The 23,566-nt window shown below is 37.4% G+C and overlaps 1 protein-coding gene across 4 annotated transcripts in view; it reads right to left on the reverse strand.

The window, feature by feature from the left end:
* LOC131691722 (protein grainyhead) overlaps positions 1–23,566 on the reverse strand; it is a 774,648-nt gene that overhangs the window by 78,418 nt on the left and 672,664 nt on the right. For all 4 annotated transcript variants that reach the window (XM_058978335.1, XM_058978337.1, XM_058978338.1 and 1 more), the window contains one exon: positions 18,672–18,783. In XM_058978335.1, coding sequence (XP_058834318.1) covers positions 18,672–18,783 — 112 coding nt within the window. The remainder of the gene's footprint in view (positions 1–18,671; positions 18,784–23,566) is intronic.

Below are 23,566 nucleotides of genomic sequence, written 5' to 3' on the forward strand. Positions count from 1 at the left end.
AGAGCAGATGGCATCAGTGTGCCTAGATATTAAGGGGGCTTTTGATTCAGTTTCGATCAACATTCTTTCAGAGAAGCTGCACCAGCATGGTCTTTCAGCGACTTTAAACAACTTTTTACTAAACTTGTTGTCGGAAAAGCACATGCATTTTTCGCATGGTGACTTATCGACATCACGATTTAGCTACATGGGCCTTCCCCAGGGCTCATGTCTAAGCCCCCTTTTATACAATTTCTATGTCAACGACATTGATGAATGTCTTGACAATTCCTGCACGTTAAGGCAACTTGCAGACGATGGCGTGGTGTCTGTTACGGGACCCAAAGCTGTCGATCTACAAGGACCATTACAGAATACCCTGGACAATTTGTCTGCTTGGGCTATTAAGCTGGGTATCGAATTCTCCACGGAGAAAACTGAGCTAGTTGTATTTTCAAGGAAGCGTGAACCAGCACAACTACAGCTTCTATTAGTGGGTCAAACTATCGCTCAGGTCTTCACAGTAAAATATCTAGGGGTCTGGTTCGACTCGAAAGGTACTTGGGGATGCCATATTCGGTATCTGAAACAGAAATGCCAACAAAGGATCAACTTTCTTCGTACAATAACCGGAACATGGTGGGTTGCCCACCCAGGAGACCTAATTAGGTTGTATCAAACAACGATACTGTCGGTAATGGAATACGGATGCTTCTGCTTTCGCTCCGCCGCGAACATACATTTCATCAAACTCGAAAGAATTCAGTATCGTTGTTTGCGTATCGCCTTAGGGTGCATGCAGTCGACCCATACGATGAGTCTCAAAGTGCTGTCGGGCGTTCTCCCGTTGAAAAATCGATTTTGGGAACTCTCATATCGATTGCTCATTCGATGCGATATCTTGAACCCGGTCGTGATTGAAAATTTCGAAAGGCTTGTTGAGCTCAATTCTCAGACCCGTTTCATGTCCCTGTACTTTGACTACATGGCGCAGAATATTAACCCTTCTTCTTACAATCCCAACCGTGTGCATTTCATAAATACTTCTGAATCTACTGTTTTCTTCGACACATCCATGAAAGACGAGATTAGTGGAATTCCGGACCACATACGCCCACAAGTGGTTCCAAACATTTTTTATAATAAATTCCGAGAAGTCGACTGTTCTAAGATGTTTTATACTGACGGATCAAACCTCGAAGGATCCACTGGCTTCGGTATTTTCAATCAAAAGTTCACCGCCTCCTACAAACTCAGTGACCCTGCTTCAGTTTACGCCGCAGAACTAGCTGCCATTCAGTATACCCTTGGAGTCATTGAAACATTACCCGCAGACCATTACTTCATCGTTTCGGATAGCCTCAGTTCCATTGACGCTATTCGCTCGATGAAACAAGGCAAGCACTCCTCGTATTTTTTGGGGAAAATACGGGAGCTACTGAGTGCTTTATCTGACAACTCTTTCCAGATTACTGTAAGTTTGCTTAGAATGAATTATTTTATTCAATATTTAGTTTTTATATGCATGACGATTGCCATGCATACATCGATACATAGTACATAGGGTCATAGCGTTAGACGCCTGGAGTGACAATTTGCTGCGCCGTATCCATGTGCCTTGCACGTCATCAAATGTGCAGCGTCGACAATAGACCTCGGTGATCGACCGCTCGAGTTGGTCACCGGTGTGCTGTGCGAATAAAGTTCGATTGAGTACAGTCGAACTTTATATAGCACGGTATAATTTAATTAGTGGGACGTCACACCTATCCCCTACAGAAAATGATGAGACTTCAGGTGAAATCATTTTATACACTCCAGATGCCTATAAAATCATATCTTAGTTTTATAATATTTTTTTTCCATTTTTTCTTCTTTTCTTCTTTTTTTTACTTTTTTTTTGTTTCTAAATAATTAAATTTTGCACTTCTCGGCAAGTGCTGAAAGTAATGCAATCGTTCCCTTCCTTTTACGAGGATGAAAATATATGATTTTCTGTATATAATATTTTGTAGGTTTTAGTTGTTTTCAAGGTCTTACCACTAATGATACGCATTGGCAGGCTTAATGTTTTTACCGTTTCACTCAGTTTCTTGTTTTTTTGAGCTAGTATCAGGCTGCTGGTTAGGCTTATTCTAATTTTGTTAATTTAAGGTAACCACAGTAGTCTTATCAAATCATAATAAAATTAGATTTGTGGTTATTTAATCACTCTATTTTTATGCACAGTTTGTTCTTCTTTTGTCTCACAATGTTCTATTACAATGTTGGGATGTAGGATGTTTTTTATAATAAATGGACCTGAATATACTGGATCTAATTTCCTTCTGTTCTCTATTTTTAACCAAACTTTGTCGTTAATTTTTACATTTAATGGATTTGTTTGATCGGCTTGATCTTTTATTCTCATAACTTTGTTTTTATTTAGTAATCCTCGAGCTTTGGAAACTGTTTGTTGAATTTTGAATTTTAGTTACGAATAATAATGTTCATGATTGTAGACTGGATCTATAGTGTCTGCATTTTTCAAATATAATGGAAAGTTAACTGGTTTTCCAAATACAAGTTCAAAAGGAGCAAATTTTATATCTGAATGGGGTGAAGTATTGTAACAAAAGGCATAGTATGAAATAAATGAGTCCCAATCATTGCGCTCTTCATTAATGAAATGTCTTAAGTATTCATTAAGAAAACGATGATTTCGTTCTAAGCTACCAACTGTTTGAGGATGGTAAGCAGTTGCAAAGTTATGATCTATTTTTAATATTTTACATACATTTTCAAAAATTTCATTCTTATACTCAGTTCCCATATCTGTTTTTATTGCAGATGGACAACCGTATATAAGTACAAAACTTTCGATGAATGCTTTCGCTACTGTTATAGCTTGCTTATCCACTAAAGGTGTGATAATTACATATTTGGATAAATCGCATTGCAAAGTGAGTGCATAACGATTTCCATTATTTGTTTTGGTAAATGGACCTACCGTGTCGATTGATATCAAATCGAACACTTTAGCAGGTGTTGTTGTGTGAATAAATTTTTCACTTGTTTTCATTTTGTGTTTATTTTGTTTACATAGAATGCATTGTTTGACATAATTGGTTATTGTGGACTTCATATTCGTCCAATAATAGTTTCTTCGTAATTTCATCAATAGTTTATTTATACCTACATGTCCTCCCAAGAGAGTATTGTGGTTTTCAGCTATGATGTTTTGAATATCTATTTTATTTTTTATCACTGCAGCTTTTTTTTTATATAGTATTATACAGACGTCTTTTAATGTTTCGTTGCAGCTTTCTTTAAATTTTTGAACGTTCATTTTTTTGAATATAATGCTGCTTAATTCTAGCGCTAGTTTCTTTATTGACATTTTCTTGGCCATTTCATTTATTTGCTTTAACGCATTTTGGACATCTATAACATTTTTTTTGTAAGTAAGTTGCACTGATGCTAACTCTTTTTTCTTTGTTTTTGATGTGATTTTTATTGATATTATCGAATGGCGCATTTCAAAGACCAATTTTGGTAAACTGAAAGCGTCTATATTGTTGACAGATTCATAAGCCCTGAGGTGATCAGTCTCAGTAGCATTATCAACTGTTATTTTGTTTTGGTCGATTTTCCCAGTTCTACACCTAGTTTGAACTGGCAAGACAAGTAGTACTTCAGAATTGATAGTTACGCGTGAAAGAGCATCAGGTACCGTATTATTTTTGCCTTTCACGTATTCGATATCAAATGAGAAGTCTTCTAAATCCGTTCTCATCCTTGTTAATTTGGAGGATGGTTCTTTCATCGAAAATAAATATATAAGAGGTCGGTGATCAGTTTTCACTAAAAAGCGTCTTCCATATAAATATGGTCGAAAATGTTTGATTGCCCAGTGGATGGCTGTTAATTCTTGTTCTATAGTAGACTTATTACTTTCTCCTTTGGTGAACATTCTACTAGCGTATGCAACAGGTAGTTCAGCATCGCCATGTAATTGAGATAACACAGCTCCGCATGCTAATTTAGATGCGTCTGTGCTTAAAATAAATTGTTTATTGAAGTCCGGAAATTGTAAAATTCTTGGTGACATAAGCTCTTGTTTTAATTTTTCAAACGCATTTTTACACTCTTCACTCCACTTGAAGACTGCATTCTTTTTCAGAATTGCATTCAATGGAGCGGTTATATCAGAAAAGTAAGGTATGAACCTTCTGTAATAATTACAAAATGCGACAAAACGTCGTACTTCGTCCGCATTTTGGGGTACCGGATATTTTTCAATCACGGAGAATTTTGCCTTGTCAGGTTGAATTCCTTCGGCGGATATATGATGTCCTAAATAAGTAACATCTGCACAGAAGAAATGACATTTAGCAGGATTTAGCTTGAGATTAAATTGTTGGAGTTTGGTGAACACTCTTTCTAAATTTTTCAAATGGTGGTCAATAGAACATCCAATGACAATAATATCATCGATGTACAGAAAAGCACATTCCGGAGGAAGACCGCTTAAAGCTATAGTCATCATCCTTTGAAAACTATTGGGCGAGATTGACAGTCCAAATGGAAGTATGTTAAACTCATAATGCCCTTGATGTGTGGAGAAGGCTGTTAACTTTTTTGAGTTTTTGTCTAGTTCGATTTGATGAAATCCTGACATCAAATCAAGAGTCGAAAAATATTTCGCTCTCCCAAGTTGGTCCAGAATATCATCTATTCTAGTTAGAGGAAATTTGTCGGCTATAATTTTTTTGTTAAGTTGACGAAAATCACAGACTAAACGATGCTTTTGATCTTTAGTATTGGATTTTTTCGGTACTAACAAAATTGGTGTGTTATAAGGTGACGTGGAGTCTTGAATAATTCCTTTCTCGAGTAAATCATTAACTTGTTTCGTTATTTCAGCTCTGTGAACTTCAGGAGTTCTGTAGTTTTTTATGTATACTGGTGTGTTGTCGGTAATATTTATATTTTGTTTATAAAAGTTATTGCAGGTTAGCATATCACCTTGCAAAGAGAAAATATTATTAAATTTTTTTGCATAATTCTATTAATTTGCCTTTGGCTTCAGCATTTACACCATCAATATTTAATTCTTTCATGAGATTTGTATTTCGGTTTTCCTGGTCAACCTCTTTGAACGTATACATTATATATTGTTGTAGAGGGATTATCTGTTTAGTAAAATTTTTATCAATTATTACTGCTTTATTTGTTGTGTTAATGAATTTAGCTATTGCATGTTCTGAATTAACGATAGCGTTTCCGCAAAATACTCCGGGTTGAACTTCACATGACAGTAAACGTTATCTTCTTTGGTGCTCTTCGTATTTATTTGTCTATAAACCTCACAGCGAGGTGGTAGGACAATTGTATCTTCACAAGTGTCTTCAATTATTATTTCAATTGGACCAAGGCTAGTAGCGCATGTTAATGTCCAAGTGTCATAATCAATATTACAATGATATTTGGTGAGAAAGTCTCGACCTAAAATACCATCTGTCGGAATTGGAAATTCGTCATTCACTATATGAAATTTATGTCCTGTCACGGTCGCCATGTAAGTTTGTCTTACTTAGAATGAATTATTTTATTCAATATTTAGTTTTTATATGCATGACGATTGCCATGCATACATCGATACATAGTACATAGGGTCATAGCGTTAGACGCCTGGAGTGACAATTTGCTGCGCCGTATCCATGTGCCTTGCACGTCATCAAATGTGCAGCGTCGACAATAGACCTCGGTGATCGACCGCTCGAGTTGGTCACCGGTGTGCTGTGCGAATAAAGTTCGATTGAGTACAGTCGAACTTTATATAGCACGGTATAATTTAATTAGTGGGACGTCACATTACCTTGGTATGGGTCCCTTCTCATTGCTCTATTCCGGGCAATGAGAAGGCAGACTCCTTAGCTAAGGTGGGTGCCTTAGAAGGAGACGTTTACGAAAGACCAATTTGCTTCAGCGAATTTTTCAGTATTACTCATCAGAGAACCCTCGAAAGTTGGCAAACTTCGTGGAGCAGTGGAGAGCTGGGAAGGTGGCTACATTCGATAATCCCTAAGGTATCGACGAAACCTTGGTTCAAGGGGATGGATGTGGGTCGTGACTTCATTCGTGTGATGTCCCGACTCATGGCAAACCATTACACGCTGGATGCACATCTCCGGCGTATTGGGCTCGTGGATAGTGGTATCTGCGCTTGTGGCGACGGCTATCACGACATCGAGCACATTGTCTGGGCGTGCACCGAGTACAGTTCCGCTAGGTCTCGGCTAATGGATACCCTGCGGGCCCGAGGAAGACCAACCAACGTCCCGGTTCGAGATGTGCTGGCAAGCCGCGACGTTCTCTATATGTCCCTTATATACACCTTTGTGAAAACCATCAATATACAAGTCTAACTGCCCCTTGTTATCTCCTTATCATTCTCAGAACGCTCTTCCACCTGTATCAAACCATCTGTATCGAATGAGCCAACAAACACGGGACCTACGGCACGAACATAACACGCTTAACTCGAAATGTAGCCGATCCACATCTGAGCCGTACTACGAAATCGTCTGGAAAAACCCCTGCCATCTTGAGGAGGACCACCCGGCGTCCCAGTACATGATTCCCCTGATGAAGGCCACCCGAGTTTGTAATCCATCCGTTGATCTCACGATGCCTGAAACTGAAATAATTTTCTCTCCCTGCCATCTTTGTCTACCCTCCCTCCCCTGACTCTTATACCCAGAAGTAACACCCCTACACCCCCCCAATATCATCACGAAGCATTTAGCTCTTCTTGTCTCTTCTAGTTTTAACTATTATATTATATAATCTCGTTGAAATTGCCCAACTCTACTACCCACAAAAATAACTATAATTACGAATCTTTACAAAATTCAATCATGCCCTCTAGTTATGCCTAGTTTTAAGTTAGTCGTAAAAAATTGTCCCCCTTAATTAAACATTATTTGCTCCAATAATCTCACTGATAAAAATGTCAAACCATATTGCCACAAAAACTAAATGACCCCCCTAATCTTACGAAAACAATATTATCCCCTTGTGTAGATATATAAGATAGCTATAAAATCGCATTAGTTTCATTTTAAAAAAAATCAATATGTAATCCCCTAGTTTTAAGCAATTTAAAATGTAAAACAAAACAAAATTGGCACCTTTAAGCTAACGCAACGTGCCTTATCAAATAAACGATTTGAATAAAAAAAAATAATTGAAGCTGTTTCTTTCATTAAAATTCCAGTGACTCAAATTACTTGAAAGTATTTTTACAGTTGTATTAATTAACAATATTTTTAACAGTTGTATTAATTAACAATATTTCTAGAGAAAATTTTCAATAGGACGTAAGTAACATTGAGAGCCTCTCTTTGTTCACTTTCTCTTTCGTTTATTACGACGTCATTACAACACTTTGCACTAATTTTCCAGTACATATCGAAAGCCGACGGTTTTTACTAGAATATTGTGCAAAGAGTAGAGTAGTAAATGTTGAAATGGCCGAGTAATGAACAGAAGTGAAAGACCCCAAAGAGAATCTCTCATTGTTACTTACGTCCTATTCTAAATTTTCTCTAGATTTTATTTATATAAAAAGAAGTTGTATTTGTTGTCTATTGCATTGAGTTTTATTTAATTAACTTTCTGTGCTAAATTAGTTTGTAATAATCAGCACAATGGTGCCAGAAATGGATATTTTAAGACATTTTTGAGTTCAAAAAAATTTTTGAATGAAAACACCCATTATTTGCCTAAAAACATGAAGTTTACATCAAAACCCATCGATATGCATCGTAAAATGATATATTGGAGATCAAACTTTCTCCATTATGGTTCCTTAATACACCAAAAAAATGGCCATTTACAGTTATTTTTATTTTCAATTTTATTCTATCACTCTAAATAATTCATAAACATTCTTTAGTGAAAAACCATGAAATTACTCAATTGACACCCAAAATAAAAAGAGTTAGGCAAATTTTACATAGGAAAAGCACCTATGCATATTATGGTTATTCAATTTGGTATCCAAATTGAAACAAAACATTTCTTTTCGAAAAGTGCTGTTATGTTTTTATACTTTCGTTGTAGTTAAGTAATTTTATAAATTTTCACTAAATTAAAACTAAAAATGTTCACAAATAACCAATGGTGGTAATGCCAAATTGAATTTTTTTCTGAATATGACTACTGTTAGGGTGCATTACGGATCCAATGTGGCTTTCAATATTAATGATGCATATCGATGGATGTTGATGAGAATTTGAAATGGGTGTTCATTTCATTTTTTCGTTTCGAACTGAAAAATAGCTTAAAATGACCATTTTTGACACTTTTTCTCCATTGTGCTGATTATAATAAATCATTGCAACTTGTCTCGACCGAGATTCAACGTAGCCTTAATTTGCTCTCAGCCAATTTGGTAACCCTGCTCCCTGATGGGAATGGTTGGGAAAGTGGTAAGATTAGGGATAAGGAAAATATCGACGCAGAGAACATAGACAATAGGGGAGAGTGGGTACGCTTGATCCCACTTTTGTTTTTACTAATAATTTTTCAATGAAATAAATATTTCAATTGCAAAACTTGCCATCCTGTAGTCAATTCAAATTGTAAGAGCTGTGAATATTGTGTAAATCGGAAAACTATGTTCTGCCAGTAATATGAACAGTTTTGAAAATCATGCCAAAACGAGGTTTTTGTAAAAACGTGTGGTAACTTGATCCCCCGCCTACTAGGGCTAAAGAAACAAAGCCCACTAAGACCTATAGATACGAAAGTTCAGCTAACCACCAATCCTGACAAATTAAATAATAAGACTACCTTTTAAGATGCACGACAAGCTTTAACCACAGTAGAAAGTCAAGACAAGTATTTGCGGTAAATCAATGCTGTTTAACTGGCTTTTTCAACCTTCAATTACTTTTACCATCATTTGTTCACGGAAAAAACATTTTAGATCATTTAATAGTGCCAGGTATGTTATGAAAATGACGTTTTTCTAATTCTATACATTTCGGAAGTGTTTGAGAGAACTAATGATAAGGATCAAGAATACCCATTGTTACAGGGATCAAAGGTACCTGTTGTATGATATGAACATAATTTAATTTTTTGCATCTGTAGTGAAACTTTTTATTCGAAAAACGTGTTTGTTAGGCAACTGTCCTAAGAAAGTAATCATAATTGAAAATATTCATAAATAATTAGTTCGACGACCTCATACAACCGTTCAAAAAATTTGTGAAAAGATCTTCAAGATGGATTTAATTTAAATCATTTAAACACATATTTTCTAAAATATTATACAACTTTTTAAAACCAATTGTAATACATCAGATTTGTTTTTTAAACATCATAAACGACCAAATACTTGATTTTATTTTTATATTGTGATAACTTTATGCGTATAGATAAGGAAATATGGCCAGAGAATCAAATATCGCCAAGGATCAAGTGTCCTCACTCTCCCCTACGGAAGTATTCTTCACTCCCAAAGGAATAAAGACACTTCTTCAAGAGCGGATATATCAACTCCCCGAGGGGTTAACAGAACGACAACGCTTCCGATGGGATATTGTCATTCAAATTCGACTTAAACCGATTTAGGTTTATAAACATTCGCGGTGACTTTTTGGAAGCCATGGTTCAGTTAATAATACTTTTTCGCTAGGAATTCCAGAGAACGGTCCTCGATACTGCAACAATACTGCTGTATTTTCTCTGTAATTTACTTGGTTCTCTGAACTTCTCAGCAAACTGCCAGCGAACCAGGATTAGGGAAATCTAGTTTCATCAAAACATCAGTACTCTTCAAACATTCCTTGTGATTCCACGGAATGTAAAGGAATACCTTTTTCTGGCGGAGGCCATATGGTTCGACAATAAAGTCCCCTGCCATCCCACTTATATCCTCCAATTTCTGTTTCAGCCATGTACAGCTTTGTTCGTTATCCGGAGACTACCAAACAATACCATACCTTAAGCTAATCTCACTGAAACTGGGGTTGAATGAGTTAGGATGGATTGAAATGAGACACCTGTGGAGATTTTTTAACAGATAATCCTTTAGCGCAATCGAAATGTGACTCTTCTCCAAAATTACTTGTACTCGACAAGTATTGAGACTCGAAGACTCTATACCATGAGTCGAAGTAATGTTCGAAAAAGCACCTCTGCGATTGTGCTTTTTTCTTTGATTTTTATCAACATTTTACCGATTTTTAAGGGATTAGAATGAGCACGATTCTCGCAACTGTCAGTATTCACACTTGATGTTGTGGGAAGGGACTCAATTTTTGATTCACCGGAAACCAAATAGGTGTTGAAATGACCTGCACGTATCAACGGTTTGATCAAATAGAGTGGGAGTTTACATTATAGAAAAGTCCACACAATTAGACGGTTTGCGCTCGTTGAGTACGGGCTAATTTGCCAGATCATGCGTAATACCGTCAGAGTAGAAAGTAACATCTAACACCTCTTCTATGCCAGATCGTGCAAATGTTGGACAACTTCCTACATTAAGTATATGAATATTTGTGCTATTTAAGTTTTCCATCAATTCGGTGCCTCTCAAGATTAACTCTGAGCTGCCCCAAATTATGTGGTGGACAGTTGCATAACTGCCGATTGAGTTTGCTGCCACAGTATGATACAACCCCTTTTGAAATCATTAAAGGGTATGATTCATTATTTGGCAAATATGTTGAACAATAGACGTATTTTCTGTTTATGTTATCAGTATAACAGTGATATTGACTGTAAAAGCACACATGTCGCGAGTTGTGAGGTCGGATATAAGTGTGTCAATAGCACTATTCGCAAGTATACATGCAAGAGGCATTACACGTGGATTTGTCATGCCATTTTTGTTGAAAGCTAGGAAGACGGCGTTAAGTAGCTTTCTAACGAAGAAGTTTCCTTTATGGAAATACGGTTCCAAAGCTATGAAAGCTCTTCCTTCCTGCACAAAGCGGGATACATTCATAGTTGCTGTACGTTTATGCTGAAGGTTAACTTGTGTAACTTCAACCATACTCGATCACAGCACTACACATTTCAGCATCAGCACTTGTTGTGCAGCATGATGATCGCATGTTTGTCCCATTTTCTTTGGGATTACCTATCTTTATGGGACTGATATGCGATCATGGGTAGTACAAGGCACTAAACACGTTGGCTTATATATATACTCGCCTATATCGAACCCCGAAATGGGTATTAACTCTTTCATGCCCAACTTTTTTCTAGTGCATGTAGGAAGCCAAGAAACACGAAAAGCCATTTTTCATAAAGAAAGGACCTTCTTTCGCAGTGCTGCTCATTTTTTACCTTCCAATGCTCAATACAATTATCCTAGAATTTTTACTATAGTTCACTTGCGTGGAAAACGTAGCCAAAGGCACTCTAAATTGATAAGTTTTATCAGTTTTCAATAATATTGAAACATAACGAAGATACATGAAAAATTCATTTACCGTCGTCAACTTAAACTGTCCCTGGCAGCACTGCTCCATTGGAATCCAATCAGACTAACTGCAATAACTTCAGTTCTAGAGCTGATCCTTGTAACTGTTAGTACTTAAATGAAAGGCAATAGTCACATTTATTAGCCTTACTTGTTTTTGTGTGCCAATCTGGCCTCAATCAAAAGTTATAACTTTTTAAAAACTTTGTTGTCCACAAACAACATGGGCATGAATGGGTTAAGGACATGACCATTATTAGAATCCCATGATTTATGAAGAAACGAACGTCCGCTGTGTCAGAGATTCGCTTTACATAGCAAGGGATTGACCCTCGACACCCTGTGCGCGACTGGCATAGTTTATGTTCATGTTCAGTCCTCGGCACTGAGGAACACCTCGACTTGAGGACTCCTGTTTTCAGTCGCCTCTTACGACATGCAAGCAGGAACCTAGTGGATCAATTCTTGGCGGATGTACTTCAACCCACCGGAAGCTACAAGGCCACTAGGCTGGTTTTGTCTGGAGAAATGTAATCCTCCTAGTAGACCACAGCCACCTTGGTAAACCTACTCAATAACCCAACTGTACATTCGTTCCGATGGTGGGGTGGGGTGTAAATATGATTTTTGCGATTTTTATCTCTGGGAATCAACGAGAGGAAATATTTAGTCAGTTAATAACACAAGTTCTTCTATTCGAAATTCCATTACAAAATGCGCTTCTAGTTTAGTATCGTAAAATTTCTAGTCGTTTGGGCTGGAAACGGAACTCGGGGACACAAAAAATAACTTCAATTGAAATGATAAAATGGCTCATTATGTGAACAACAATGTGAAAATATGCGTAATACGCGCGATGAAGGATGAAAAAAGAATGAAAAGAAAACATCTAAAGTCAAATCTCAGTTATTATGTTTACTGGAGGACATTCGATAACTTGACAGATATACCACCTTAAACACCAATCTATATCTTTATAGTACTAGTCGACAAAGTTAGCAGTTATATCGTCGACTTCGTAGTGTGTGAACATGCAATGTACAGTTAATCCCAATAAAGAAATGCATTAAAACAATCAAAATTCAAGAAAGACAATCCTTTTATATTTTTACTGGTACTAAGGACCTCGAAAATATGGAAAAAATATGACAGCATGTTTTATGTCATTATTTTTTTCTACTGATATTTCAAAATTCTTTTGGTCAAGTCTCTCCGCGGTGGGGAGCAGCAACTGTGAAGGAAGCACTTATTTTATAAGAATTCAATAATACACTAAAAACCATGGAAGTAAAACAACTTTCAAACGAAAATTCCTATCAATTGTAGATCAATGAGCTAATATGATGATTCGGAAATGTTGATTAGAATCAATAAAATTCGAAGGGGGCTAATGCTCACGTGAATACGAATTGACATTCTCAATCGCCAAGTCCCTTGCGGATTTGTTGAAGCCATAACTTGTCTGAACTAAAGAAATTCGTCAAGCAGTGAAATAGCACTCAAATACTCTGGCTCTGGTTTTCCATTTCGACGGAAGCGAAAAGTGCGTGCAATAACTACAAACATTTTCACACCAAAGGACGTCATCGCGATGGTTAAGTTACGATGGAATTCCAAAACCACCGCATGATGCAATTCTTGAGCTGAACGAATTGAGATACCTACGTTTTGAAATCAACATCCCAATCGACGTAGCCACCGGCAATTAGCAAGACTGTGGGGGATTTTCCGAACTGTGTGTGAAATACCTCTCGCTTGCTAAATGATGAGTTATTATATGAGGAATCTGAACTAGATACTTGCGGTCAGACTTGTTATAAACACTTCAACACACAATGAGGGCTGCTATCCCTCCCTCAGGATGAGGTAAAAAAGAATGATGCAACGGGAGCATCTCTACCGTTGTGTGTGAGGACCCGAAAAATGAGAGAGTTCCTCTCTTGCTCATCGAAATGATGTGGAAAAATATTTTATTACGCATGAGATATTTGCTCCGTGGAGGAGAGTTGGCTACACCTCATGATGATTCAAGAGGAGTTTGTGATGTCCTCACACGCCTTGTGAGGAGGTAATGATTAGTTGCTATGAGGTTTTGTTATATGGGTTTGATGCGTGTGCAAAGTTTATTTCTGATATATATTTTTGTTTTTGAAATGAATGTATAGTTAACCGTTGCATAAGGCAATTCAACTGTTTAAATATATACATGGTTTTCAAATATGTATAGGGTCATGAGCCTCTTTTCGCCCTATTACAATTAGCTCTTAACCCATTTGAAACCATTGGTTAGAGTAGCGTTTGCCATATATTTGTACTATCTTTTGACTTAAATGGTAGTGCGATATTTTGGGCACCAGATTAGAGTTTTCGTTGCACTCAAACAGAAGTATTCCACCATTCTCGGGCCATTTATTATTTTACTAGTGGTTCTTAGGAACGAAGCCAACGTGTTGGTGCCAATTTAAAGAAATTTCATCGATTGTAGGCTTCGTAAGTGATAAAATAGTACAGTACCCTCCTTAAGGGGCCATAATTTGCCAAGCGATATATTATTAAAATATAATACTCGTTTAGGAAGAAGTAGTTAGGTATCAAAAATTGCTACGTTTTTTGACGTATGGCACCTAGGGTTCGTCGCGGTTGCGGTAATTACCGCAACCGCGCGGTGTTTACCGCACCCGCACCGCAAAAACAGCGGTGCGGTGAGACACTTTCTCGCGGATGCGGTGCGGGAAATGAGCTTTTACCGCGCGGTATTACCGCAACCGCACGTCAAAAAATAATTGATAATAATTGATGTATTCCATTGCTACTTGATTTTTTACATTTTGGTCATTCAAACATGATAAAACATACTGTTACTAAGAAATAAAATCTATAAGCTGTGTCCAATATAATTTGGCACCATTATTTTAACGACATATTTTGAAAACTATTTATTTTATACTTCAAAGAAAAAAATTACAAATAAACCTTTTCAAATACATAAAACGCAAAATCCAATCATTGAAAAACAATTGAATTTTACTGTCAAATCCAATTACAAAATGCATCATTTCTCCTGATTCCTCTTAGAAATCGTGGAATTATGAATCGTTTTCGATGACATTGTCTCAACTGTGAATTTTGGTTAATTTAGAGAATTTAGAGATGGACTAATGATAGAAACAATCCAAAGAATGTAATTATCATCATCAAAGCAAACGAATTCGAAGGAATTTTTTTCGCGTGCGTCCATTGTTTGTCCAACTGGGAACATTTTCTACCAAATTAACAAATAATATTTTTCAGTTAGGAGTATTTTGTAACATTTTGAAAGTAAAGCTTTCGAAGTTAGTGTAGGGCATTGCGATTTTTTTGTGTTTCTCAAAGTCTCCCTCAAGGTCTTCCTTCATATTGTGACAAGTCAAAGTTAGCCCAGATGCCAAATTTTGCATAGTTTGGACAGTTTTTGTCTTAATTGAAAATTTATCTCGAAACTTTATCGTAGGGGTTTTTACATAGAATCTGTATACAAAGTTTGGGATGATCCATAAATGACGTAGCATTTTTTGAGTGATTTTTAACACCCCCCTCCCCCATCGTAGCATTTCGTCACAAAATTCTATATACCCCCCCCCTGATAATTACGTAGCTTGACGGTAACCCTAACCCCCCTCGTTGTCCCCGTAAAAAATTTAAAAAAAATCAAAAACGATGTTAGTTAGATGAAACGGGTAAGATTGTCGTGACATCAGGTCAACCCCTATTCCCCTTTAAAAAAAAGCTACGTAGCATGACATGACCCCCGTCGTCACACATCATCACAAAATACAAAACTCCCCCCTCCCCCATATAATGCTACGTCATTTATGGATGGTCCCTTTGAAAGAAATCGGTTAAGTAGTTTTTGAATGGCAGGTAACACCGCAAATCATGTTTTTTCAGAGACGTTCTACAAAAAGCTTCGTCACCGAGTCGCTTGTCGATATTTTTGCATGGAAAAATTACAGCATGTTATTGAAATGATACACTATAATGTACAAAAGTTTTGATCAGTTCACTTCACTCAAAGTTTAAAAAATCGAGAAAAAGTGTTTTTTCACGCCAAAACCCTGACCCCTCTTAATAAAACTTGCAAAGTTGAATATTTTCATAAAAGTTACATTCTGAGGAGTCCGTCAAAGATAATTTTCGTGTAAATAAGAATAACATTTTACTATATATGGCTACTCAAAACAAATGAATAATTTTTCAGCACAATTTTTAAAATACATGATTTTTACCGCATTACCGCGCGGTGCGGTGCGGTAAATGCAATGCGGTTGCGGTAAGCGGTGCGGTTTTATTATTATTTTTTTCAGCGGTTGCGGTGCGGACTATCCATTTACCGCCCACATCCGCACCGCGACGAATCCTAATGGCACCCATAGCTAAGCTAAAACGTGACACACATGTTTCTATTGAAGCAAACCGTTTATTCGTTACGCACTGTCCAGGTGGATTAAGAATTTGTTACCAAAACTTCATCATAACTCATTTCACGGTGCTATAGTGATTTTTTAACTTTTCAAGTGAACTAGCATAGGTTATAGTGTAACACAAAATGTTTTGAAAAATGTTGCATGCCCCCAAATTGATTTATAACAGAATTAAATGTTCTACCGAATTCTTATTAGAACCATAAAGTGCCTTTGGAAGAATGTTGAACCATTTGCATATTTGTCATGAAAAAAATGCAAAACATGACAATTTTCTTATTATTGTCGCAATTTAGCACAATATTTCTTGCATAACAGAATAATACAGCATACCTTTGGAAAGGTGCAATTGTTCTCTTTAGAACTTTCTAGAAATCGGCTAAGTCTGGACAATGTAACTAATGTTTTGGTGCCAAAGGTCTCAGAAAATGTTTTTTGCTATAAGTGAAGATGATAAGGAGTAATGAAAGCAGCCTTTATTTTTTCAAATTTTTCATTGCACTTTGAAGGCAATACATTCGTTAAGAAATCGGTTAACATGTTATTTAAAAAATAATAATAATGTTGTAAAGCACTCCCGTAGGTACCTGGGCAATGATGTGAGAAAGAACTCTGCGAAATTTCTAAACGATTAGTATAGGAGGTTTTAAGTTAGTGTGTACCGCATTTTTTCGAGTTTCCTCCTGAAAATTCAATGCCACTCACCCAATTTTTAATACTTTGCAATGAAAATTTACAAATGTCAATCAATCTGTTTAAAACATTATTTCTCTTCTAGGGGGATTATTTAGTGAAATCAGTATCAAAATAAGAAGCTTCGTCTTCTGCTCCGAATATAGGGAAAAGAGGTAAACCTCTTACAAACCTATAACTAAACTATTTATGGAGAAGCGTTTCGAGTACGAAAACAAAATTTGTGAATCTGATTGAATTGGTATGAAAGCTGTAAAATGTTCGTATTTAAGCGCAACGAAAACTCGAATCGAGTGTTCCAATTATTGCCTTACCTTTTAATCCAATACGTTGAACAAAGATGGGAAAAACTGCTCTAATCAACGGATACAGAAACAGGCCGAAAATAGGCTCATTACCCTAGCGTTGAAAGATAATCAGAATAGCATAAAATTTTCGACTATATATAATTTTAAATATTGCTGTCGATAAATATCTCATTTTAAAAATGTATTGCCCATTGGAAATTAATCCGCACAAACTTTCTACTTAGACATTTAGTAATAAATAAACACAAACAACTATTTTTTAAAACTTCATTACTTGGAAATTAACCGGCCGAAACAATATATAATAGAGATAAAAACGAAACTATTTGATAAAAACATTTTTTTTTTAAATTTTATTGAGAAAGAACGCTAGAATAGAATCGAATATTTTGCACCCATTTTACTTGGAAGCGATTTCATGTTGTATTAGATTTCAAAATCAAAATATTTATCTTCTATTATGGTGTTATTGAGTTTGACGAATAGGATTGATTTTAAATTTTCCGAGCTTAGTGTTGTCTGATCGTTAGTATTTTAGTTAGGCCACTGAATCCTCGCTCAATTGAAACCTGTGCTCAAGGCCGTTTGCCACAGTAGAGTCAAAACTGGGTCCTCCAGCCTCTTACATTCCCACCACATGATGATATCCATATTCCACGAAGCACTGATCTACACCACGAAAATTATACTTATATCCCCATCCTACGCAGCAGACAAAATTCCATTAAAACAAGAGAGGGAAACAATCACTCTGGCGCTCCACACTCTCAGCATTTTGGAAGAGGGATTCCAACCCATCTTCAATCAGTTTTGCGCTGTCGCCTCTCCTGTGTGATGCACATAACATCCTCTAATCATTGAACAAGTCATCACCTCTGATGATGAGTTTGCTTGTTGAGTGGGAGAAGAGTTTTTTTTCTGCTATTGGAGAGGTGTGTGAAGTCCTCCTCAGAATATTGATACCTCACCTCATTTTTGCATCATGAGTGATGCTCCAGCAAGCCTGCTTGCGGTGAGCAATTTATGCAACGGTGCTGTTGAGCTACAAATTACTGTGCCCCATAAGTGAGTGGCATTCCGAAACAAGCAGAACTTTGAATCAGTAATCAGAATCTTGCCTGCAATGTTGCCCATTTTACTCAACCCTCGTAGAAAAGAAGAAGCAACAAAGTCACCATTGCACCTGAACCTATGAGATATAACGATAATTTCAAGAAACTCTACCGTTAATAAACCCCGCTGTTGTGCGAATGCCCTGTAATACGATGAAGTTCCATTTGATAGTTATGATCAGTCGTTTGCTATCCTAGATCGTATCCCCTTTAATTCTAATGGCTTCGGGCAATACCGTCTGCAGATTACCATGGACTTTTACTCCTGGGACCTGGGGCACTGCTGGGATATAATTACCGACTCCCACCGGGGGACCAAGTGGTGCATTGCTGCCGATGCTGCTATGCCACCACCACCTAGCGCGATTGTCATCAGCGACAACAAACCCGTTCGAAACAATTACATTTATCATAAATCTACACGCGGTAATCGTGTGCCATCGTCTATAAATATAATTAAATAATTGTTGTTTCTCAATCGATGTGCACGTTTGCATAAAATTATGATTTACCGCAAAGAAGCTCACAGTTGATCTTGTCCGTTGGAATCGTACCGATCGGCCACCGACTGCCCAACAACCTATGCCAGCTAATTGAGTGACTAATTAAAACCGAGGTCAGTGACACTCACCTGCATCCAATATCCGCTGTTTGACCGAGTGCTGCCTACTGTGCCAGAACTGCCAGGCTTTGATTTCGTCCTCGGGGCTTTTCTCCTCGCGGAACATTAGCATGATGACGCTCTGTGAGGAAATGGAAAATGAAAACAAATAGATTAGTGTGAGTTGTGAGTCAGTTTGAGAAGGGAAATTACTACGGCGGCGGCGGCGTGGCTAATTGATTAGACCGCGTCACGAACTAATAATTTTTGCTATCATCATAAACACATTTTTAGGGTCAATCATAAGGTGCGGCGAGAGGGAATGCGGGGGACGGGAGTTTTATTCTTCCTGTTAGCACAAAATTAACAACGCCAACAACAAGTGGTGAGCTAATGGTGCTGCCAAGAAACCAACCTACGGTGGGAATATCACCGATTGGAACGGGGAGGGGAGGGGAAGAAACGATCGTGTAGACCTCGATAACGAGTTGTAGTAATTAAGTGCATCCAGCGTGGCCTGCCCGAGCGAGCATGGTCTGGTCGTGGTAGAAGATAATTGAAACATTTCAGCAACGACCGAACGGACCCCGTACGGCCTGGGTGCGTTCTGTGTGCCCATACCAGCTATGGCATGCATACGGCTGGGTGCAGGAGCAGCAGCAGGGAAGAGGTCAACACCGACATAGGGCGAATGGCTTTATAATGCTGATAAAATTATTACACTTCCTGATGGGGCGTCCGAGACAAATTGGTGCGGAGCGTGCAATTTCCGGTGCGGAATTATGTCATTTGGGACAACGTTGTGGAATTATAATAAATTTAATTTTAGAATGCGTTTCCTGAAGGCGGTTTGTTCTTTCGTATACCTTGTCTTATTTCAAGCTCAATTTCTTCGAATTGGTTTGTTATCTTTCTCCGTAAAATATAAAGGAACCGAATTATTTCCGTTGTTTTTTGTCCTTTTTACGTTTAGTAAATTGTTTAGTTGTTTTTTGTCCTTTTTACGTTTAGTAAATTGTTTAGCTGAACAGGCAATAATCGTATAGATTTATAATTACGTTTAATTTCCCTTCAGCAACGCCTGCATAATGATTTTATTAGTGAAAATATTTATTTCTGTGTTTTTCATGATTACCAAATTAATTTTCTGTATGTGAATCAAAGGTAGACTCGTGTTTTTGTTCATAGATCTGTGACCATTATTCAGAATCCGACTATATTACGTAAACTCAAAACATAGATATTTTCTAATGAACTATTTCACGAAACTCAGAATATTATTCATGGATCCTTTTAATCGACGAACTTATTCATGACTCCTACTCTATTAGTAACGATTCAATATTCGTGCTCGTAAGATAGTTCACGAAATCATAAAATATTTTTGATATATACGTGAACTAGTTCATGATACCTATCATATTAGTCACCACTCACCATTCATGCACGTGAAATAGTTACACAAATCGTAAACTATTACTCATGAATTCATGAATTGATTCTTGATTTATAGTACATTCTTCATGATCTATCTTGCGTGTTTGTGGTATTTAGAAGATCTCTCTAATCATTTTTATTCATTCTATTCAACTTTGCACATAGTCATGAATTTTTCACGTGAACTTACTCCAACACACTTTACACATTTTGTGTTTTGCTGCTATAATAGGTAATAGGTACGAGCAGTAGATATATAAAAACTGTTAGAACCTCGAACATCGTTAATCATTTGATAAGGTTCTTCGTGGTGTCCGGACAGAAGATGAAAACTGCGCTGAGCACCAAAAATTTATAATAGGGTCAGAAATCGTGTTCGTGATATAGTTCTCAAAACAAGATACCGTGGACTTTTATGATCCAGTTCATATTGTCATGTTAACCCGTGTAAAATATGCCAATTACAATTAAAAAATAATATATCATGATAACTCGAAGAGAAAATACGAATATCATGATTAAACTGCTGATATCATGAACATGAGTGACATTACTTCACGTGTCAAATTCGATAGTAAGCTCAGGAATAAAATATCATATGCACATAAATTACGAAAATCGTGACTAAGATCCTGAAATCACGAACATACACCATACTACTCTTCCAGAACAATCTAAAAAACTCATACATAAAACGTCACGGTAACGTGATGAGAAGTCACAGAAATCTTGAATCAACTCCTGAAATCATAACATTTAACATCCGTGTGGTGCTGCTACGGTCCTCTTGAATTCAGACTGGGGCTTGAACATATGACCAGTGGCTTAGGAGATCAGTGCCTTACCGCCGGCCCAGATTCGACTATATGTTGTGAAATTATTACCAAGTAGATGAACAACCATGTTCACGGAATTTTTTAACCCTAGAACGTTTCACTGGGTACAAATGTACCCTACGCCTTCTTTGGAGCCATGTAAAGACGAGAATTTGGCATTTTCCGTCCTGGGACCCTAACCATAATTCATAAGTAAGAGTAGGAAAAGGTGGTATAGCCTTCGTAGGAGCAGGTGTCAAAGTTGGCGTGGTGTACATTTGTACCCCAGTGTACGGTTGCCGTTAGTGTTTCGTCAGGTTTCGTACTGTCAGTGGAAATGTGATTCGTGGCAATATCAGTTTAAATACTGATTGTTTTACTACATAAGTAACTATTAGTATTATATAATCGTTTTTAATCATTTATTCAATTAATTTAAATTAATTTTGAAGCGGAACAAAAAATCGTTCTCATTTTTGCTGATTTTTATTGTTGTATTGTTTATTTTATAGTTTTTCAAAGCAATGGCTCGCAGGTATAATTTGCGCACAATTACTGCTGCAAAAGTAATGTTGCGTGTTACCAATGTATTACTGGCCATAAATATTTTTTCATTTCGATTTCCACCCCATTTCGTGGTATTTTCCAAAACCCGATTTTTAAACTTTCACTCTTCCAAATAATTGCACTTTGGGATCGTCCATAAATGACGTAGCATTATATGGAGGAGGGGGGAGTTTTGCATTTTGTGATGATGTGTGACGACAGGGGGTAGGGGGTCATGCTTTTTTAAAGGGGAATAGAATAGAATTTTTAAATTTTTTTGCTATGACAAGGGGAGCAGGGTTACCGTCAAGCTGCGTAATTACCAGGGGGTATGTAGAGGTTTGTGACGAAATGCTACGATGGGAGAGGGGGGTGTTAAAATCACTCAAAAATGCTACATCATTTATAGATGGTCCCTTTTCTAAAAATATCGAAATCCCATTTTATAACGTTTAAAGACCATTCTTTCAACATTAAGAATCATTTGATTTTTTTCAAATCGGTTGAAAATTCGCCAAGTTATAGTAATGTTTATGAAAAAAGTCAAAACCGCGATTTATTAAATTTTTATTTTGTTCAAATCAATTTATGTATCATTGATTCAATAAATTCCGTACTTTCACATACACAGTTTTTTCGCAATTAAAAACGAAGAAAATGATGTATCATACATTTCCTCTGTTTGCAATTTTACCTGCGAAAATTGCGATCAAACGCGTGGGATACATTTTTACTCCAGTGCATCGTTCTAAGGTGGAAAACGCAAGTGTAACGTTCTAGGGTTAAATAGTCTGGTAAAAAGTCTTACAATGAGATAATTCTACATGGGATGGTACAGGAGGTAAGGTGCTAATCTCAAAAGATAGATGATATATGGGGCCACCCGACGGTAGCGCCCGATTTAATAGCTGTTAGCGCCAGAAAGGCGTTTTTCAAAAAAAAAAATAGTTCTAAAATTTCAAAGAATGATTTCTCACGAGTCTTTGATTGTTTGCCGTACCCCTTAATCATGTCCGAAACGGGCGAACCGACTGTTCCTTCCAAATTAAACCTAACACAAAAGTCCGTTTCCGTGCACGTGAGCACAGTTTACCGGATCCTGGCATCCCTGAGCGTGGAGCGGAAGGCTGGTAGCAGTCATCCGGCGAAAATAATGACGAAGAAGAAGGAGGAAGCGTTGGAAAAGCTGTTCGACAACAAGGATGGAACGAGTTTACGTGACGCCGGCCGAAAATATAATTGCTCCCATACCTTGATTCACTGAACCCTCAAGATGGAGGACATGATCTGTCGGAAGAAGACCCGGTCCCCCGAGTACACGGACGAGCAGATAGCGTTCGTGAAATCGCAGTACCGATGGGTGACGAAGAACTACCGCGGGACGTCGTTCGTGCTGAACGACGAAAGTTACTTTCCGCTCTCGAATACCCACATTCCAGGAAATGACAGATACTATTCCAGCGACAAATCGGCCACACCCCCCGAAGTAAAATGTAAGTTTAAGCATAAATTAAAAAAAAAAGTTATGCTGTACATCGCCATAACGGACAGAAGGAGTTCAAAACCATGGTTCAAGCCGATCGGTCTTGTCATCAATCAACAAGTGTACCAGGAGGAGTATCTTGAGAAAACTCTTCTGCCGTTCTTAAAGGAGCATCATGCGGATGGGATGTACGTCTTCTGGCCGGACAAGGCGTCTTCCCATTACGTCAGGAAGACGCAGTAGAATCTTAAGCAGAAAAGGATACCGTTCGTGCCGAAAGAAAGGAACCCGACCAACTTGCCCCCGTGGCGTCCCATTGAGGATTTTTTCGGCTCCTTCAGTGCCCTAGTGTACAAAAATATCTGGCGGGCCAAGGATACGAAGCAGTTGACCACCAGGATCCGGTATTGTCAGGGGCGGATCCAGAAAAAAATTTCGGGAGGGGTCCGAATTTTCGATTTTAAAATGAAAATTGTACAATTTGTAATATGTAATAATCTTATTTAATGGATATCAGTTTTGCTGGTCAATTTTTTTTTGGAATGATTTAGAGTTTGAAAATAATATAAAATTTAAACTCATTTAAAATTTCTCAACAAATAAAACAATTTCGGAGGGGGTCCGGACCCCCAAGACCCTCCCCC

This window comes from Topomyia yanbarensis, chromosome 3 (genome assembly GCF_030247195.1).
Source record: "Topomyia yanbarensis strain Yona2022 chromosome 3, ASM3024719v1, whole genome shotgun sequence".
In the NCBI taxonomy this organism is placed as follows: Eukaryota; Metazoa; Arthropoda; class Insecta; order Diptera; family Culicidae; genus Topomyia; species Topomyia yanbarensis.